This window comes from Parasteatoda tepidariorum, chromosome 8 (assembly GCF_982258835.1).
Source record: "Parasteatoda tepidariorum strain Cologne lab strain chromosome 8, Ptep-v5.0, whole genome shotgun sequence".
Taxonomy (NCBI): domain Eukaryota; kingdom Metazoa; phylum Arthropoda; class Arachnida; order Araneae; family Theridiidae; genus Parasteatoda; species Parasteatoda tepidariorum.
In genome coordinates, this window is record NC_141762.1 from 10,825,995 (window position 1) to 10,842,515 (window position 16,521).

Below are 16,521 nucleotides of genomic sequence, written 5' to 3' on the forward strand. Positions count from 1 at the left end.
CCAATTTAAATTTTAAAAAAAAGTCAGAAATGCGAACAAATAAAATAAAATTCTATTCAAGAGAAGAAAAAAAAAACTCTAATAAAGCCAACATAATGAATCAAACAGATTCGACATTTAACATAAAAAAAACAAACATAGGATTTATCATTAATCAACATACAGATACCTACAGACCTAGCATAAAATATTTAAAATAAGTATTAATACTATAATTCAAGAAATGAGTTTGAAATGAGAAAACTTTTGTCGTACTTTATTATTTCCTATTCTTATTGTGCGAAATTTCCCAAAATCCAGCAAAGATTTCTTTAAAGGTTTCTTCTCATCGCTGAATTCAACGCCAACACTTTGCTCTTCCTCATCCCCTTCAATGCCGCAACTCTCAACAGCAGGAAGTTCGCCATCCTTGGAAGAACTGGATTGGATCAATTTCATGTACTTAAATTCTAATCTGAAAAAGGAATGAATTGAATTCAGACTCAATTTCACGTAATATAAACATTTCCTTTTACATTCTACGTTCAAAATTACGACCCTCATGTTCCAGGGGGAAAAAGGGTGTTATATCAAGAGAGGTTCAAAATTACATGGCTACAGAGTAGTCGTAAACCAAAAAAATTGGGTCAGTTGTTCAATCATGGTTATAATAAAGCTACTTGTGAAATTTTGAGCGAATTTTCCTTACGCAGCCTCCTATCCATCGCACAAAAAGAACTTTGATTGTATTATAAAAGATTTGAAACAATAAATTTCATCACTTATCAATGTAATAAAAAAATTAAGAGCATTTCTCACAAGATAAACTAATTTGTTTGATATTATTACGACAAATATTAAACTAAGCACATTATTAATAAGTTTATGAGTTTAATGATTACCTACAGAGGAACGCTGATTTAAATTTAGTTATCTTAGGGTAAAGAAACTCAATTGATACGGTAAAACTTATTCTTTCTTACTTTCTATTTTTCTTCCAGAAGTAAACAACCATGACGAGGAGAAGTACGCCAAGTCCAACTCCAGCCCCAATGACAAGTTGCAGTTGCTTTGGAATCATGGTGCAAGGAATAGTTTTCCTGAAGGTATCCTCTGGCGAACCGTTAGGTAATATGCAGCCTTGAGGAGAAATGTAATGGAGAGTTTGTTTACCATTTAAACATTCTCCACGCACAATCTAAAAATAGTAAAACCTTTCATAAGAATTTTAAATGAACACAATAAAGATTGTATAAATTATATAAATTAATGGTTGGAGCAAGAATTTATCCAGCATTATAACTAAAAACAATTATTATATATATATATATATATATATATATATATATAGCTAAATTAACTTCTAGCACACAAAGGAATTAATAAAAGGTCTCAGCGTATCTTGCTCTCTTAAAGGAAATATGGAATTAACAATAAAAAAACAGACTTAATTAACTTATCGCTAAACTTCGTAAAAAAAATTGAAGGGGTGGGGCATAATTTGAAAGCAAGATGCAAGACAAATTTTAAACTAAGCATATTACTAATTTGTAGTTAATGAGTTTAATGATTACCTATAGAGGAACACTGATTTAAATTTAGTTATCTTAAAGTGAAGAAACTCAATTGATTGAAGATTGTTCAGGATTATTGTCTCAAAATTTCTAGTTATTTTAATTAAAAATGGATAGTTATGTAGCATTATAATTACTATAGTAACTTTAAGTGAGGGTGCAACTTTAAACTTCAAAAGCCATTCTCTTTTTTTTTAAATCGATGACAAAACGCACCAATACATTCAATTTTTCTAAATTTTGTTTCATCACATAGCACTACTTTCTTTAATACCTAATCCTTCAGTTTTCCTATCTAATTCTAACTTTTTTCATAGTTTACTACTTTTACTTTACAACTTTTGGAGTGGAAAATATGTACCAAAAGATGGCTATTTTGTAAAAAATATTCTACTCTTTAACCAAAAAATAAGGTACTAGGTTTTATTATTATTATTAATAAAATCTTGGTAAAGTAACAGATTTCAAATAATTTTTATGGCACCCAGAATTGTACCAGCAAATCAAAATTTTAATTCACCTTTGTCTAGAAGTGACCATCTTAAATGAAAGGTTTCCAATTTTTCCTTTGAAAAATTTATTTTAAGACTTCATGATATTATTAAGAATTGTATGAAAACATATCGAAAAATATTTTTTTTTTCAATAAAAAAATATATACAAAAATAAGTTCAGTTTTTTCCTTTTTTACCTAAAAATTATAATCCTGAAATTTGAGCACAACCTGTCTAGAATATCCGAAAACCTCAAAACTGCCTAATTCAGATTTAAAAGCTTTATCTACAGTGCTTGATATTTTTTAATGTAAAATATATTACAAAACACTTAGATGTTAAATCGAATTAAATGAACATTCTTGTAACATTTCAAAAAAAAAAAAAAAAAAAAACTACCACTTTTATACTAAGCCAGCCTGATATATTGGAAATATTTTTTCACCAGGATTTCTGAGAGTTCTTACCCAACAACTCTTTTTTAAAGCTATTCGTAAAAATTTATCTAATAATTGACTTTGCTTTTTGGAATGAACTTCATTTCTGTTACAAAGCTATCCCTTAAAATTAATATAATTTAAGAATGAACTTCTTCATTGTTACAATATTATCCATTACTATTAATGTAATTTAAAAAAGAACTTCATCATTGTTACAATATTATCCATTACAATTAATGTAATTTAAAAAAGAACTTCTTCATTGTTACAATATTAGCCATTAAAATTTATGTAATTTAAAAAAGAGCTTCATCATTGTTACAATATTATCTCTTATAATTAATGCAATTTAAGAAAGATCTTCCTGTTTGTTACAATGATACCCTTTACAATTAATATAATTTGAAGAATTTTATTGTTACAATATTATCCCTTACAATTAATGTAATTTACGAAAGAACTTCATCTTTGTTGCAATGCTACCCCTTACAATTAATAAAATTTAAGAAAGAACTTCATCATTGTTGCAATATTATCCCTTACAATAAATGTAAAAGACGGAACTTCATCTTTGTTAAAATATTACCCCTTACAATTAATATAATTCAAGAAATAACTTAATCATTGCTACAATGATTACAATTAATGTAATTTAAGAAACAACTTCATCATTGTTACAATGTTGCTCCTTACAATTAATATAACTTGAGAAAGAACTTCATCATACTTACAATGTAATCCTGACAATTAATATAATTTAAGAAATAATTTCCGTTGGAACTAACTACAATTGATCAAAGTTCTTACTTGGTAGTCACTTTCAGTGCATACTCTGCATGCAAGCCTTGTTTTCCACAAGAAATGGAAATTGCAACCGTTGCATGTACCATCAGAGCATGAAGATGGGGGTGAAATGACACCATTTCCTTCCATGGTGCTATCACATCTCAGTGTTATAGTGGTGGTCCTACCCTCACTGCAAGCTTGCGTCTTTCTAAAAGAAAGAATTTGAGATTTTTCAAAACTACTTGACAAAGCCTAATTATTTTGTGGCATAGCCAGGGAGGTGTATGGTATTTGGACTACTCTAAAAAACGGATGAAAATTAACAATTAATAAACAAAATTTTTTTTCCGTTATTTTATTGAGAAAAAAAACTTGAAAGAGAGACATACAGAATAACTAGAGATTTTCAATGAATAATTTTCTTTGAGGATAGAAGTCTGAATTCTTGTTATGGTGCAATAAGTGTACCAGAGGAGTCCATTGTGTCTGGAACCTCCAAAATAAGTAAGAAAATAAACAGTTAATATACGAAAAAAATTCTAAGAAAAATAAAGGCATGCAGAATAACAAGGGATTTTCTATGAATCATTTTCTTCGTCGACTGAACCGAAGCGATAAGTGAACCCCAAAGAACTGAACACTGCCAATTCAATACAAGTGTTGCCATCATGCGATGAAATTTTTTACTTTTTAAAAATTAGGCTATTAAAAATTCAGCACAACACACAGTTCCGTTACAACATGTTGAAATGGGAAGTGCTTTCGTGTTTAAATAGGATTAAAACGCAACTGAGGGAAAAAAATTAGCCAAGGTAGATTGATAGGATTAGCTTAATTATCTGTGTACCATGAAGATAAATATGTCATTTTGAACGAGATCCTTAGCAAAATGGCATCGTCTAACAGAAATATCTCATTGTAATTTTATTTTCATTTAGCTTCATTTAAACTGAAACTTTAATTTAAATATCTTCAAAATTATAAATTGCATCATTATAATAAAATTTAAAATAGATTTTCATGTTTAAATTGTATTTTGTTTATTTTTGATCTTCATCTTAACCAAAATTTCATAACCCTTAAATGAAATCTCGGCTATGCCACTGCAATCATTGAAACATAAAGTGAAAAAAGCAAATAATAAAAATTAAAACGGAATTCATATTTATTTCTAAATATAATTTCTAGACAAAAACACTTCTCGTACGGATTAGGCAAATTAACTAATACCTTTCCAATCAAAATCAGTCACAGTTAACCTTACTGTTCTACTAAATTGTTTGCTATTCAGTAACATGATTGTACACTTCAGAACAGTCTAGTACGATTTTGCAGAAATTTGGCTCCTTCAATTATTCTGCTTGGAGAACAAATTATGTTATACAAATAATATAGATCTAGTCGAAACCAGAGTCGGCTGTTCAACGATGGTTATTAAACGAAATTTATAAAAAATTAATTTTATTAATAGCTTTCAATTAATAGCAGTAATATATTTTTTCATCAGCATTTAAAAAATTATCAGTAACAGCTTTGTTTTTTATTTATGTAACAATCATGTAAAAACACATTCAGAAAGGAGAATGGAAAAAAAACTTTATTATAAAAACACATATTTCTAAAAATAATTTATGTATTACTATAATAAATAAACACTTTCAGGTCATCATGATAAATTAAGACTATTATAAGGGGAAAAAAAAAGTATCGATAAAACTCATCAGGTGCTTTTGAAAATGACATTTGTTTCAAATATAAGAAAAAAAAAAAAAAGATTTGCAGTAGAACCCTGATTAACCGACATCCAATTATCCAATCCTTCGGTTATGCAATGCCTTTTTGAACAAAAGATTCATCATTATTATCGCTGTTGTTATCCAATTAGTGATTAATTTTTGTGTCACTAAACCAACATTTAATTAAATTCAGTTCAATCCAAATACTAATGATACGCACAGTTCTGAAGTTTCCATGCTAGAAAACAACATCAGGGATGTTTAAGCTGGTGTCACCATACTTTCCTGTCTACTGAAAGTTTATCAATGACCAATCAGCTACTGTTAGTAACTAATTGGAATAAGTTTAATTTCAAAGTAAAATAGTGTAAACAAACTGGTGTTGGATAATCAAGTTTCTACTGTACTTGCTTTTTGTAACTTACTCAGTCGAAGAATAAAAGAAATGGATATCTGACTGTCCTTCAGCACCTAAAAATAAATTTCAGAAAAAAAAGAAATATATTTAACACCCAATTCTTTTATTTATGAGCAAATATATGTGGAGAGAAATGCATGCACTCAAAATAATGACGCTAATGTAACATATGTCGAAAAAAAGTATTAATATTTAAACTAATAAATTGAAGTTTGTTTATTTTATAAGAAATATATTAAGCTTTTCATATCAAGCTTTTTATATTTCTTATAAACATGCTTAAAATGTATATATATACACACACATAGTCAAACCACAATAATGTTAAATCAAAAGGGGATAGAAAATCTGTTCATATTTTCAGTTCAGAAATATTTTGATGAAAAATGTACAATGCAAAGATATTTTCTATCAATCCGTTAGAAATTTTTAATCTTAAACTTTTATTAAGAATACGTAAATTAATATATATTTTATTTTAATAAATGTATTTTGCACTTTATATTAAATTAATAACTTCTATACAACTCGCAATAAATACAACCAATTACATTAAAAATAAAATATATATGATAAAGGAAGAAAGAAATATTATATTTGAGACAAATTTTAAAAAGTACTAACTTTCGGTGCTCTATTTTTTTAATTCTCTAGCATCAAATAAAAATTTACCAAAAAGTAACGAACTAATAGGAGTAAGCTGATTTGTAGCACAAATGAGTGATGATTACTAAGAAAATAATCGGCAATAGCTCGTTATTTTGGTTTCTTATTCACACATATTTTCCAAAAGGCATCTAACATATCAACTGTATCCAAAATTGAAATTAATTTTCATTTTGCATTAGAAAAGAACAAACCTATTTAATTGCTTCGGAAGGATCGATCAAAAGAACAAAGATCACCCATATTCAACAAAGGATCGATATGGGTGATCATTTCTCAGGAAAACATGCTATTTTTTACATTCATGCTCACGAGGCATACCAATGAAGTAAAAGAAAACTCTATTCATATTAGAGTAGAAAAGGGTTTATATAGTTTCCCCTGAATTTTTCAATTCATACAGCTCTTATTTGACTCCTGTAATGTTGTAGTTATAATCACTTAAAAAACTTACTTTTATAGATATAGAACTGTAAATAATCAGTTTTTCTTTACCTGTCAGGGGGGAATAAATTTGCTGCTCACATTAAATGTAATATTTATTCCAAGGGGAATGAAATTTGAGTTCACTTTAAAGATATTTCAGGTTAAACGGATTTGCGTTAAAAATACAATAATGTATTATATAAGTACATAATTTGATGCAAAATCAATAATGAGTTCACATTAAGCATGTCCCTCTAAAAACAGTCTTAACGAAACATAGAAAATAAAAATCTACAGGAAAATAAAAACATGTATGCATATCTAAAATATTGCACAATGTTGTTGCCAATATTTTAAGAACATGAAATTTATGACATTTAGTAACATTTTTGTTAAGGTTGTTTAAAAGATCGATATCGTCAAATTTCCACATAATATGATTGGTTTAGCAACATACATAAAATTTTCACAAAGAGCTATACAATACACCAAAAACTAGGTTTCTTGGGACTTTGAGAAAACATCATATTTAAAAAAAACATTAATTTTTATAGTATATGTAAAAGGCAAAAATCAGAGCAGTTTAAAAGTTTTTTTTAAAAAAAAAACATTTATGATGATAAGACATTTGATGGTAAAAATTTATGATGGTTATGATGTTAAAAAATAAAATAAAAATAATAATAAAAAAAAGATAGCAAAAATAATTCAAAAGCATATTTTTAAACTTGACAAGAAATATAAAAATATTTTCTGTTTTAAACAATGCTTAAAAGATGAATCGTCATATGATGACCCATGATATGACGATTATTATATGGACTAAGTAAGTGAACCACAATAAATATAAGTTAAACCACACACAAAAAAATTTAATGCAATTTTATAAAGAAATGGTATACATTCAACTCTACAATTTATTCATTCAATAAATATATATTATAGCACTATATTGTTGTACAAAAAGATGCATAAATTTAAAAAAAAATGGAAATGCTGAAAGTGTAAAATTATGAGATCAAAATAATAAAGATAATCATAAATTCAATAATACAGAAACAGTGTTGTTTAAACTACTCACTTTCAACAAATATATATCAAATTATGGCACTATAATGTTTAAATTTTAAAAACAATTAGAAAGACTGAAAGATTAAAGTTATGGGATGGAGATAATAAACCACTCACTTTCAACAAATTCGTCTACAACTTCGATATTCCCCAGTTTGTGTTTAGTAGTAATACCAACTAATGTGTCGCCAAGGCTATAATAAAATACATTAAATACAATTCAATCACTGCGCCAATCATACATGATTTAGTTTAAAGAAAAGTGTTCGTTTGATATTGGATCATAAAAGACATCACAAAGCGAAAATGTTTTACCTTACTGATTGTGTTACCAGGGGGTCTCGGCTTTCACTACTTTGTGATGGTACAACAGTAGCGCGGCATATGAAAGAATTTACCATTTCTTCTGTTTGTGGATCCAAGGACTATAACAGTAAAGTGATAAACATATTAAACATTATCACTTTGAAGGTGATAATTATACTTTTGAAACAGATGAAAAATATTAAGAAGGATTAGTCATTAAATTATGTAAGAAAATTTTTTCTTCTGTTTTCTGATCCGAGCATTATAACAATAAAGTGATAAATGCATTTAATGTAAACAAATCAAAATACTATAACTAATTAGTAATGAGATGAAATTTGCTCACAAGAGCTTCCCTTTATTATACAGTAAAAGATCCTTATAAAGCAAACCTAAAAATATGAGGCTTTGTGTAATATAGATCACATATTTTTAAACTTACCTATTAAACATGATTAAAAATTGGCAGATTAAAGATTAGTTTGGAACAGAAAAAGCTTAAAATGCTTTAAAATAATTTTTAGATACAAATACTTAAAAATGTTAATACATTCCTTAAATTAATTATTATTTAAAGGAAAAAAAATCTACGTAAGTTCAAGTTTATAGCCAATTCTTAAAAGTAGGCTGAATTTTGAAAATCTCATCCACCTTTATAAAAATTAATTTTAGATAATAAGCTAAATTAATTTTTTTTTTAAATATCAACCTTAATCCCAAAATTGTTCTATAAAATGTTAAATAAACAGTAAGAAATATTGTTTTTTTTAAATTTACGATTCATTTTTGATTAAAAAAAAAGAAGTTTTTAGCTGATTTAGGTTGCATATTTGTGACTTTAACTAATAGTTGATAGTAAGCTTTAAACTAATAGTTGATTTAAACTTTATAACTAATGAAAAAAATGGAGAATACTAAGGTCAAAAAAATTACATTAAGTAAATGCATTTTTAATTAGTACATGGACTTGATAGCAGGAATCCTTCAGCACTGCAGATTATTTTTCATCTCAGATTATTTGCCATTTTTCAAATTTCACTTATTTTATTCATTCAAAAGAGTATAAAAACGTTATAAATAATAAATTTTTAACAACATTCTTTGTACATAATTTTTGCTGCACACTTTAGATTAAGAACAATAACAAATGTTTAGACTAATTTACAAAAGTATGGTCTCTTTCTGACAGTGATGGGCTGGATGACGAATTTTAATTGATGAAGATACTGATGCAGATTGACAGAGTAAATTCTGCTAACAGGGACATGGATAAATACTGGGTATCTCGTTTTTGTACCACAACTATTCAATTCCCATTCACTTATACACAATACATGTTTACTTGTTTCAATCTTGCGGTACTTTTTGGTAGATGACAGTTGACATTACACCCACGCTTTCTTGATTATTATAACTCTCTCACTCTTTCCAGATTATATTTTAAATACTCTTTCCAAATAAATAGCTCTTTATACTATTTGTAGATTGGTAAAATACTTGGTACTTTACATTAATAAAATATTAGTAAAGGTTTTTTGAGTACTTACATGATAGGTTACATTGTTTTTGCACATAGCTACTGGTTTACCACTTGAACCACATAAAGAAATGTTGAACACATGAAAATACTGAGTACCACTGGCGGTAAATAAGGGACTTCCCCTCACTTCGGTGAACCTGAAATGGTAACATTTTTTTATAAACTTAACGATAATTTCTACAAACACCTAATTTCTAAAAACTAGTTAACTATGTATGAAATGTACTGTCTGAGTAATGTAAATTTGTGCTGTCAAATAAATATAATTCAAAGATTATTACAGACAGAAGATTATTACTAAAAGATTATTACAAACAAATACCAGGTTGATAATTTTTTTTATTATATTTACAGCACAAGCTGCACTTGATAAACCAGAATTTTACATAACTTTTTATCTTATTCATACATAACATATTGACGCTCTAACTGAATTCCTAATGTAAAAGAAAAAATTATCTTTCAAAAAATAAAAATCCCATTATATTTAGTAATAACTTTGCTTTAACATTTTTCCGAAAAAGAATGCACATTAAGTTTTTTTAGTTTAAAGTTCGTTTTTTAGTTTGCATTACTTTTTTTTTAATTAAAAAATACATTACATTACAAATCTTTTTTAAAAAAAAGTAGTGTGGAGAGTAATGCAACACAATATAAAGGTTTAGTTGCGAGTTTATAGCGTTCCTAAAGAGAAAAAATTCATTTAAAAAAAATGACTCACTTATTATTCTAAACCAACTTTAGCATTCATTCAACTTTTTTTCTTCCAATTTTGAATATTAGTGTAAATTGCCTCCATCAAAATTTGTCTCTTAAAAGTGGTTAAGTAGTGACTGCATTTCAAAAATATTTCGTAATAAAGTAGTAGTTAGCTATAAAAACATGCTACAAAAATATGCTTTTTCTAACCACTGCTAAAAGTAGGAAGGTTAATTTTAATTCATCTTACAATATGACCAGAAATTACAAACACAAATTGTTGTTAAATAATTAATGACAAACATTGAAATTACAAAATAATAATTATAGTGATTCATTATGACTTAAAAGCAGATTCCTTACATGGGCAAAGTAGTTAAATCAAATATTGTTCCATCAAAAAGATAAACTCTGCAATCGCTGTAACATCTCTGTCCATCTTCACTTCTCAAGCCTGGTCCACAAGATTTGCAAGATTCTGGACCCTCAGGAACAGCTTTCCACAAGAAGGTATTGTAAGGGCATGGGAAGCATTCCAGACCATTGGAGTTCTTCATGTAATAACCTGGAGGGCATGGTATGCATCGATTCAACAACCTGCAAAAATTAGTATCATACTCTTAGATTATAAATATACACAAGGGCCATCACTAATGCAATCACTTGATTGTAAAATTAGCCACTATTTAAAATCAAACCAGTAAGAACAGAATCATTACAATATCAAAAATGTTAACAACACTTTTTAATAAAACATTATCATCACTTACTATCACCACTTAATCAAGCATACCCGCCAACTTTTATGATTTTAACAAAATTTTTTCGTGATATGCATGCTTTAATTTCTGATATGTTTTTTTAAACAATTTAAAATATTTATAACAACAAAGAAAAATAGAAAAATCATGTCGAATAACATCACTTTGCTGAATAACATAAAAACTTTTTTTTTTTAGCTTTTCCACTACCACTGTGAAAAATCTCTAGCAAAAAAATTTTACAAGTTGGCAGAAGTAATCTAGATTTCCCAAGCACATGATTTAACATGAAAAACAAATCATGCTACAGGTGAGAATCAGCTGCAAGTGAGGACTAAATTTCTTAGGGAAATTGAAGGCTCAGACTTAAAAAGGAATGAAAGAGAATCATTCATGTACAGAATCTTAATAGAATTTAAATGAAAACTGCAGATGAGTTAAAAAGCATTGCATCTTTCAAGGTCAATGATCATCACTTACTCCTTAACCTTCAGAAATAAGAAAAAATAAACCAAAGAATGGATCGAATAATTCAAACTTATCCCAACACTCGATGTAATGAGGCAAGTTACAAAAGCTTTTGCAAACCTTCATAAGGTAATGCCTGGACAATATTAGTCATCTGTCTTCCAATACAGAAAAAATAAAAGTTATTTCAATCTAACAAAAATTATTTTATTTCATTTTTCCTTAAAAAAAATTGCTGAATTTTAAATAGTTTTTTTTAAAAAAAAAAGTTAATTATTCTTTATTTAGAAATTAAAAATATTGATTTAAAAAAAGGCATAGCTCTATTTGTAAAGTAGGGAACCGATTATCCGGAACAATCGGGACCATCGCTATTCCGGATAACTGATTTTTCCGGTTTTGTGAATCGCTACAAAAAGCCGTGTTTTTTATTGTTGAACCCAACTAAAAAAAAATATATATATTTGGAAACAATCTTAAAAATAAGAAAAAACGACTAAGTAATGCACTAATGAATATTTCCAAAATGATGGTAAGGTAAACATCTTTCAAAAAAAGAAAGAAAAATCCTAAAATCTTATGAGGAAAAAAATTTTAAAAAATGGCGGGAAAATTTATCGAATTTCATTCCGGTTTTTTGGTTTTCTGATTTCCGGATAACGGGTTCCCTACTGTACAATAAATAGTTACATTTTAGGCAACAATAAATTGTTTCCTAAATTGCACTAATCTAATGCTACACATTATTTCTTATTTCATTAAGTACTTCAGTATTATTTTAAATAAAGAGAAATGAATAAACAGATATCCAAAATAAAAATAAAAAACTAACATTTTACGATAGCAAAAATAGGTATAACTATGTTATTGAATGCAATATATCCAGTAACAGTAAAGCAAACATGAATAAAAATGAACACGCATCTACTATTTAGAAAAAGAATATTGTTATGCTTTGAAAATACCTGCATGTAAGAAGAACAGTTATATAAAATATGTAATATTTTGATAAGAAAAAAAAGATATATTATTTATTTTAAATGTATCCATATGCAATCCTCTCAGTTTAATTTTAAGCTTGCTTTTTAAATCTGGGAAGAAGAAGAATCTGCAGCGCTGAAAGATTTCTGCTAGCAGGTCCATTAACACATTACAATAAAAAAATTCTACCAACTATTAAAGTGTTTTGTTTATTTAAACTTGAAATTTATTGCGTTTAGTAAATATACTCTCAGTAATTTATTCCTTATAAGCACTATCAAAAAATTTGCTCTTGGTATTCAGCTTAAAAAGTATTTAGATGTATTTTTTCTAGATTAATATGGATCCAACTAATATTTCGTGCTTTTGCATTATTATTATTCCTTACTTACTCTACATTCTTTTTAAGCACTGCTTCAAAAAATAATAAAATCAGAACATTAATTGAATAATTAATTTCAAACTTAAACTGCAATAATTAATCAGAGCATTCAAGGCTTCTGTTAACTGGGAAATTATAGTCAACAGAACTTGCACTCTGAATAATTATTTATCCTTTAATTAGTACTATTAACCAATTTGCTTTGAGCTGTAATATCTTAACTAATTAATTTTTATAGTACTTAGTGATGAGTTCTTATATCATTTATGCTATTTCTTATCTTGTTCCTTCAAAGTTAACTGTAGAATGAAATATAACTGTAATTGCATTATATACAACTCAACTTGCATGTTCCTGGCAATCACGTCAAGATGTAACCAGTTCCACGAAAATCATATTTTCATTTTCAATAAACTTCAAGTCTATCTCATGAGAGTATTTCTCAGTACTATTAATACATAAAATAGATTACATGAGCATTCCGCAAAAAAAAATTTAGATGTAATTTTTAAAAATTAAAACAGATGAAACTGTTTATTCTTGCTTCCGTATTTATTACTATACCTTATTTCATATATATGCATTTAAAACAGTTATTCCTGTTTTTATTACTATATTTTTCTAACTAAAAAAATTTATTTAGTATACATAGTACCCGCAGTAGACTGATTGTTAAGACAACGTTCTTACCAACGTTCAGACCACCGAAGTTAAGCATCATTGGCAACGATCAGTGCGTGGGTGGGTGACCACTTTGATCAGCCTGCGAAGAGACAAAGAGTGGGGGCTATTGATCCTCGATAAACTGTTATACTGCAAAGTGCTCAAAATCGTGTTCAGGTTGTTGGGCTACCAAAGAAAGGGAGCCATTCCCTCCACAGAGGATTAAAATTGTGATAGCATGGCTTTAAAGCATCCTCAGGGATATTTCCCAGACCGTCGCCAATTACCCACTGCACTTACATCACACTCTAGTGTGATGTAAATAAAGTACTACTACAACTATTTATTCATTTCAAATATCAATTTGCAAAAAATTTAATTATAGATTTAAAAATAATTGAAAATAATTAATTATCAATTAAAAAAGTAATAATTAATCAGAACATTTAAGGTTATAACCATTTACAACAACAGTATAATAATAGGAGAAAAACATTTATAATAATTAGTTAGGAACTTAAATTTTTTAACCCAAAGCTATACTCCTTCACAAAAACAGTATGAAAGTAACATAGAAGTCATATCTAAATTTGATTTTTTTTCTCAATCATGGCCGTATGCAGATATTATGCATAAAAGTATGAAGTCAAAGTGCATCATTAAAAGGACCATGGAAGTCGCACTAAAATGTGAAATTGATCACAATATCATTGTGAACTTACCCTTGAGTCTCCATACCCTGTGGACATGGCTGGCATTCTGACGCTCCTCCTGAAATTGTATTCAGGACAGTTATGTCATAGATTTTGGCAACGTCATTTTGGATGCTTTCAATGGAGGCATTCTCCCCAATGCCTAATTTCTGGAACACCCAATTGAAAGTGTAACTATCGTCTGCAATAATGTCATAGCTACAATAACGTAATACAAAATGTTAGAATGAGATAGAAATAAGTAAGCTTAAGAATAAAGAAAGAAAAAAAAGCTATAATTGATACCTAAAGTGCTGTTTTGCAGTTCGTCCACTCCAACTTTGAATTTCTGTCACTGGTTTACGATTTGAGCTCTGTATCAACAAGGAAACTTTTAGTTCAAAATAATAATTCAATGAATTAGATTACAGTAATAAACAAAAAGAATACAAACAGAAAAGTTAAATTAAATAAATAAGATTTTTATAATTATTTTTCACCCCTTCAGAATCATGATCACATAAATCTCACGATTCTCAATTGACGACCAACAATCTCTTGTTCGATGAGCCTTTCTGGCTCTAGCAGCCACAGATTTCATGGAAGTGACCTCAATTCGGTACTTTTGGAATAAATTCAGTAATGGTATCAATTCAATACACTTTGGATTGAATACTCTCAAAGTGTGCAGACCTAAAGCAGTCCTTAATGAGTAAAAGCGGTGGGTAAGGGTAAAGTCCTTAATGGGTTCCAATCCTAAATACGTAAAAATTCAACTCAAACAATTTTTGTTAAGAACATTAATTTTGGTGATTTACAACAGGATTATATTTTTTTTAAAATAAGTTTTCCTCTCTTAATCGTTCTTTTATTATATGTTTTTATTTTAACTTTATTTTTGAAACATTAATTAAATTTTTTTTAATCATACCTCATGCCTAGTTATGTAATATTTATGATAAAACCTAATAAAAGTGGTTCAATATGACAATAAAAAGTATACATTAATGCTAATTTTTTCTAGTTTCTAAAAATTCAAACTTTCAAATTATTTATTTATACTTCAAATAATGTATAACTTGGTAAAACAGAATTAACTTTTTTGACCGTTACTAAGGAGCAGTAAAATTTGTTTAACATCTTGAAAAAATTTTATCAAATAATCTGAAATTAATAATCGGGAAACTTCATTTCATTTTGTAATAAAATTTAATTTTTTTTACACAACTTTATATATAGTAATTAACTATGTATATTATTCGAAATTACTGAAAAACATTAAAAATATTTATTTTTACATATTTCAGGCTGAATAAGTCAAAATCGGATAGTGATAGAATATTTTTAGATGAGAATTTCGATTCTTTGCCCAGACTAATAACACTCTTTAAAAAATTATCATACTTCTTCTAACCCTAATTTTTATTGGTTATCATGTGAACAATGGATGAAAAATGCTTAAATTATGAACAGCTAATACATTCTAATGACAATATGGAGTTGATATAATTTTTTAAGAAATAATAATTAAATGTATATAAATACTTAGGAAAAACATAAGCATCTAAATTATTAATAAGCATCAAGTCCCAGGAGGGATTGAAATTTCTCTGCAATGCACTACTTTTTGAAACAGGAAAAGCCCAGATGAATGTTCAGAAAATTATAGTAAATAGTTAGTATGTTAGAGAATTACCTACCATCATGAAAGCAAACACACAGGCTTGAGAGCATATCAACTCAAATGTGAAACTGATTGTCCCGATTTCTGCCACTTGACCATTAATTATTTTCTCTTTAGTCCTAAATCCAGGAACATCGAGCGACAGAATGAGGTATGCATCTATACTTTGTCCTGATGTTGTTCGAATATGGTCACCCGAAGGTTGCCATACAACGTTGGACATGCATCCTCCCTCTGAAACAATAAACATTATATAAGTGCCCAAAAAGGTTTTCAGTTCATCGGAACATACTTTAAACAATAAGCAAACAAATCTCATTGTCTTCAAATTTTTATTATATGTCTTAAAACTTTAGGCCTTAATATACAATATGCCTTAATACTTCTTGGCATAAAGAACAAGCATTAAAAAAATAAAAAAACTTAAACATAGAATATATTTTGACCAGAAATGAAGAATGTTTTAAAATTGTAACTCTAAGCAACCATGGCTGGCCGCTTTGAATTCTGCTTCTGACTAGAAACGATCACTGTGCTGACATAAAATATCCTCAGTGGTAGACTAATAGAATGGGTTTTCTTTCCATGTAATGCAAATGCATGTGAGTTCCATTAAAAAGTCTTGCTTCTAACTACTAGTTCTGTCTAATCTTGTCTAGTTTATTTCTACAACTTAACACAAGAGTTTCCTTGTCTTCTGAATTAAGTTCAAAATTGCAAGGCTACAGAGTTGAACGTTGTGAACTAAAATCTGG

The 16,521-nt window shown here is 27.9% G+C and overlaps 1 protein-coding gene across 2 annotated transcripts in view; it reads right to left on the bottom strand.

The window, feature by feature from the left end:
• LOC107441090 (endosome/lysosome-associated apoptosis and autophagy regulator family member 2) overlaps positions 1–16,521 on the bottom strand; it is a 66,139-nt gene that overhangs the window by 4,433 nt on the left and 45,185 nt on the right. For both annotated transcript variants that reach the window (XM_043039663.3, XM_043039662.3), the window contains exons 10-20: positions 15,783–16,000; positions 14,389–14,456; positions 14,113–14,301; positions 10,499–10,732; positions 9,444–9,573; positions 7,906–8,015; positions 7,708–7,784; positions 5,435–5,480; positions 3,295–3,481; positions 963–1,177; positions 256–454 (exon numbers count right to left, since the gene is read on the bottom strand). In XM_043039663.3, the coding sequence (XP_042895597.1) occupies positions 256–454; positions 963–1,177; positions 3,295–3,481; positions 5,435–5,480; positions 7,708–7,784; positions 7,906–8,015; positions 9,444–9,573; positions 10,499–10,732; positions 14,113–14,301; positions 14,389–14,456; positions 15,783–16,000 (1,673 nt within the window). The remainder of the gene's footprint in view (positions 1–255; positions 455–962; positions 1,178–3,294; positions 3,482–5,434; positions 5,481–7,707; positions 7,785–7,905; positions 8,016–9,443; positions 9,574–10,498; positions 10,733–14,112; positions 14,302–14,388; positions 14,457–15,782; positions 16,001–16,521) is intronic.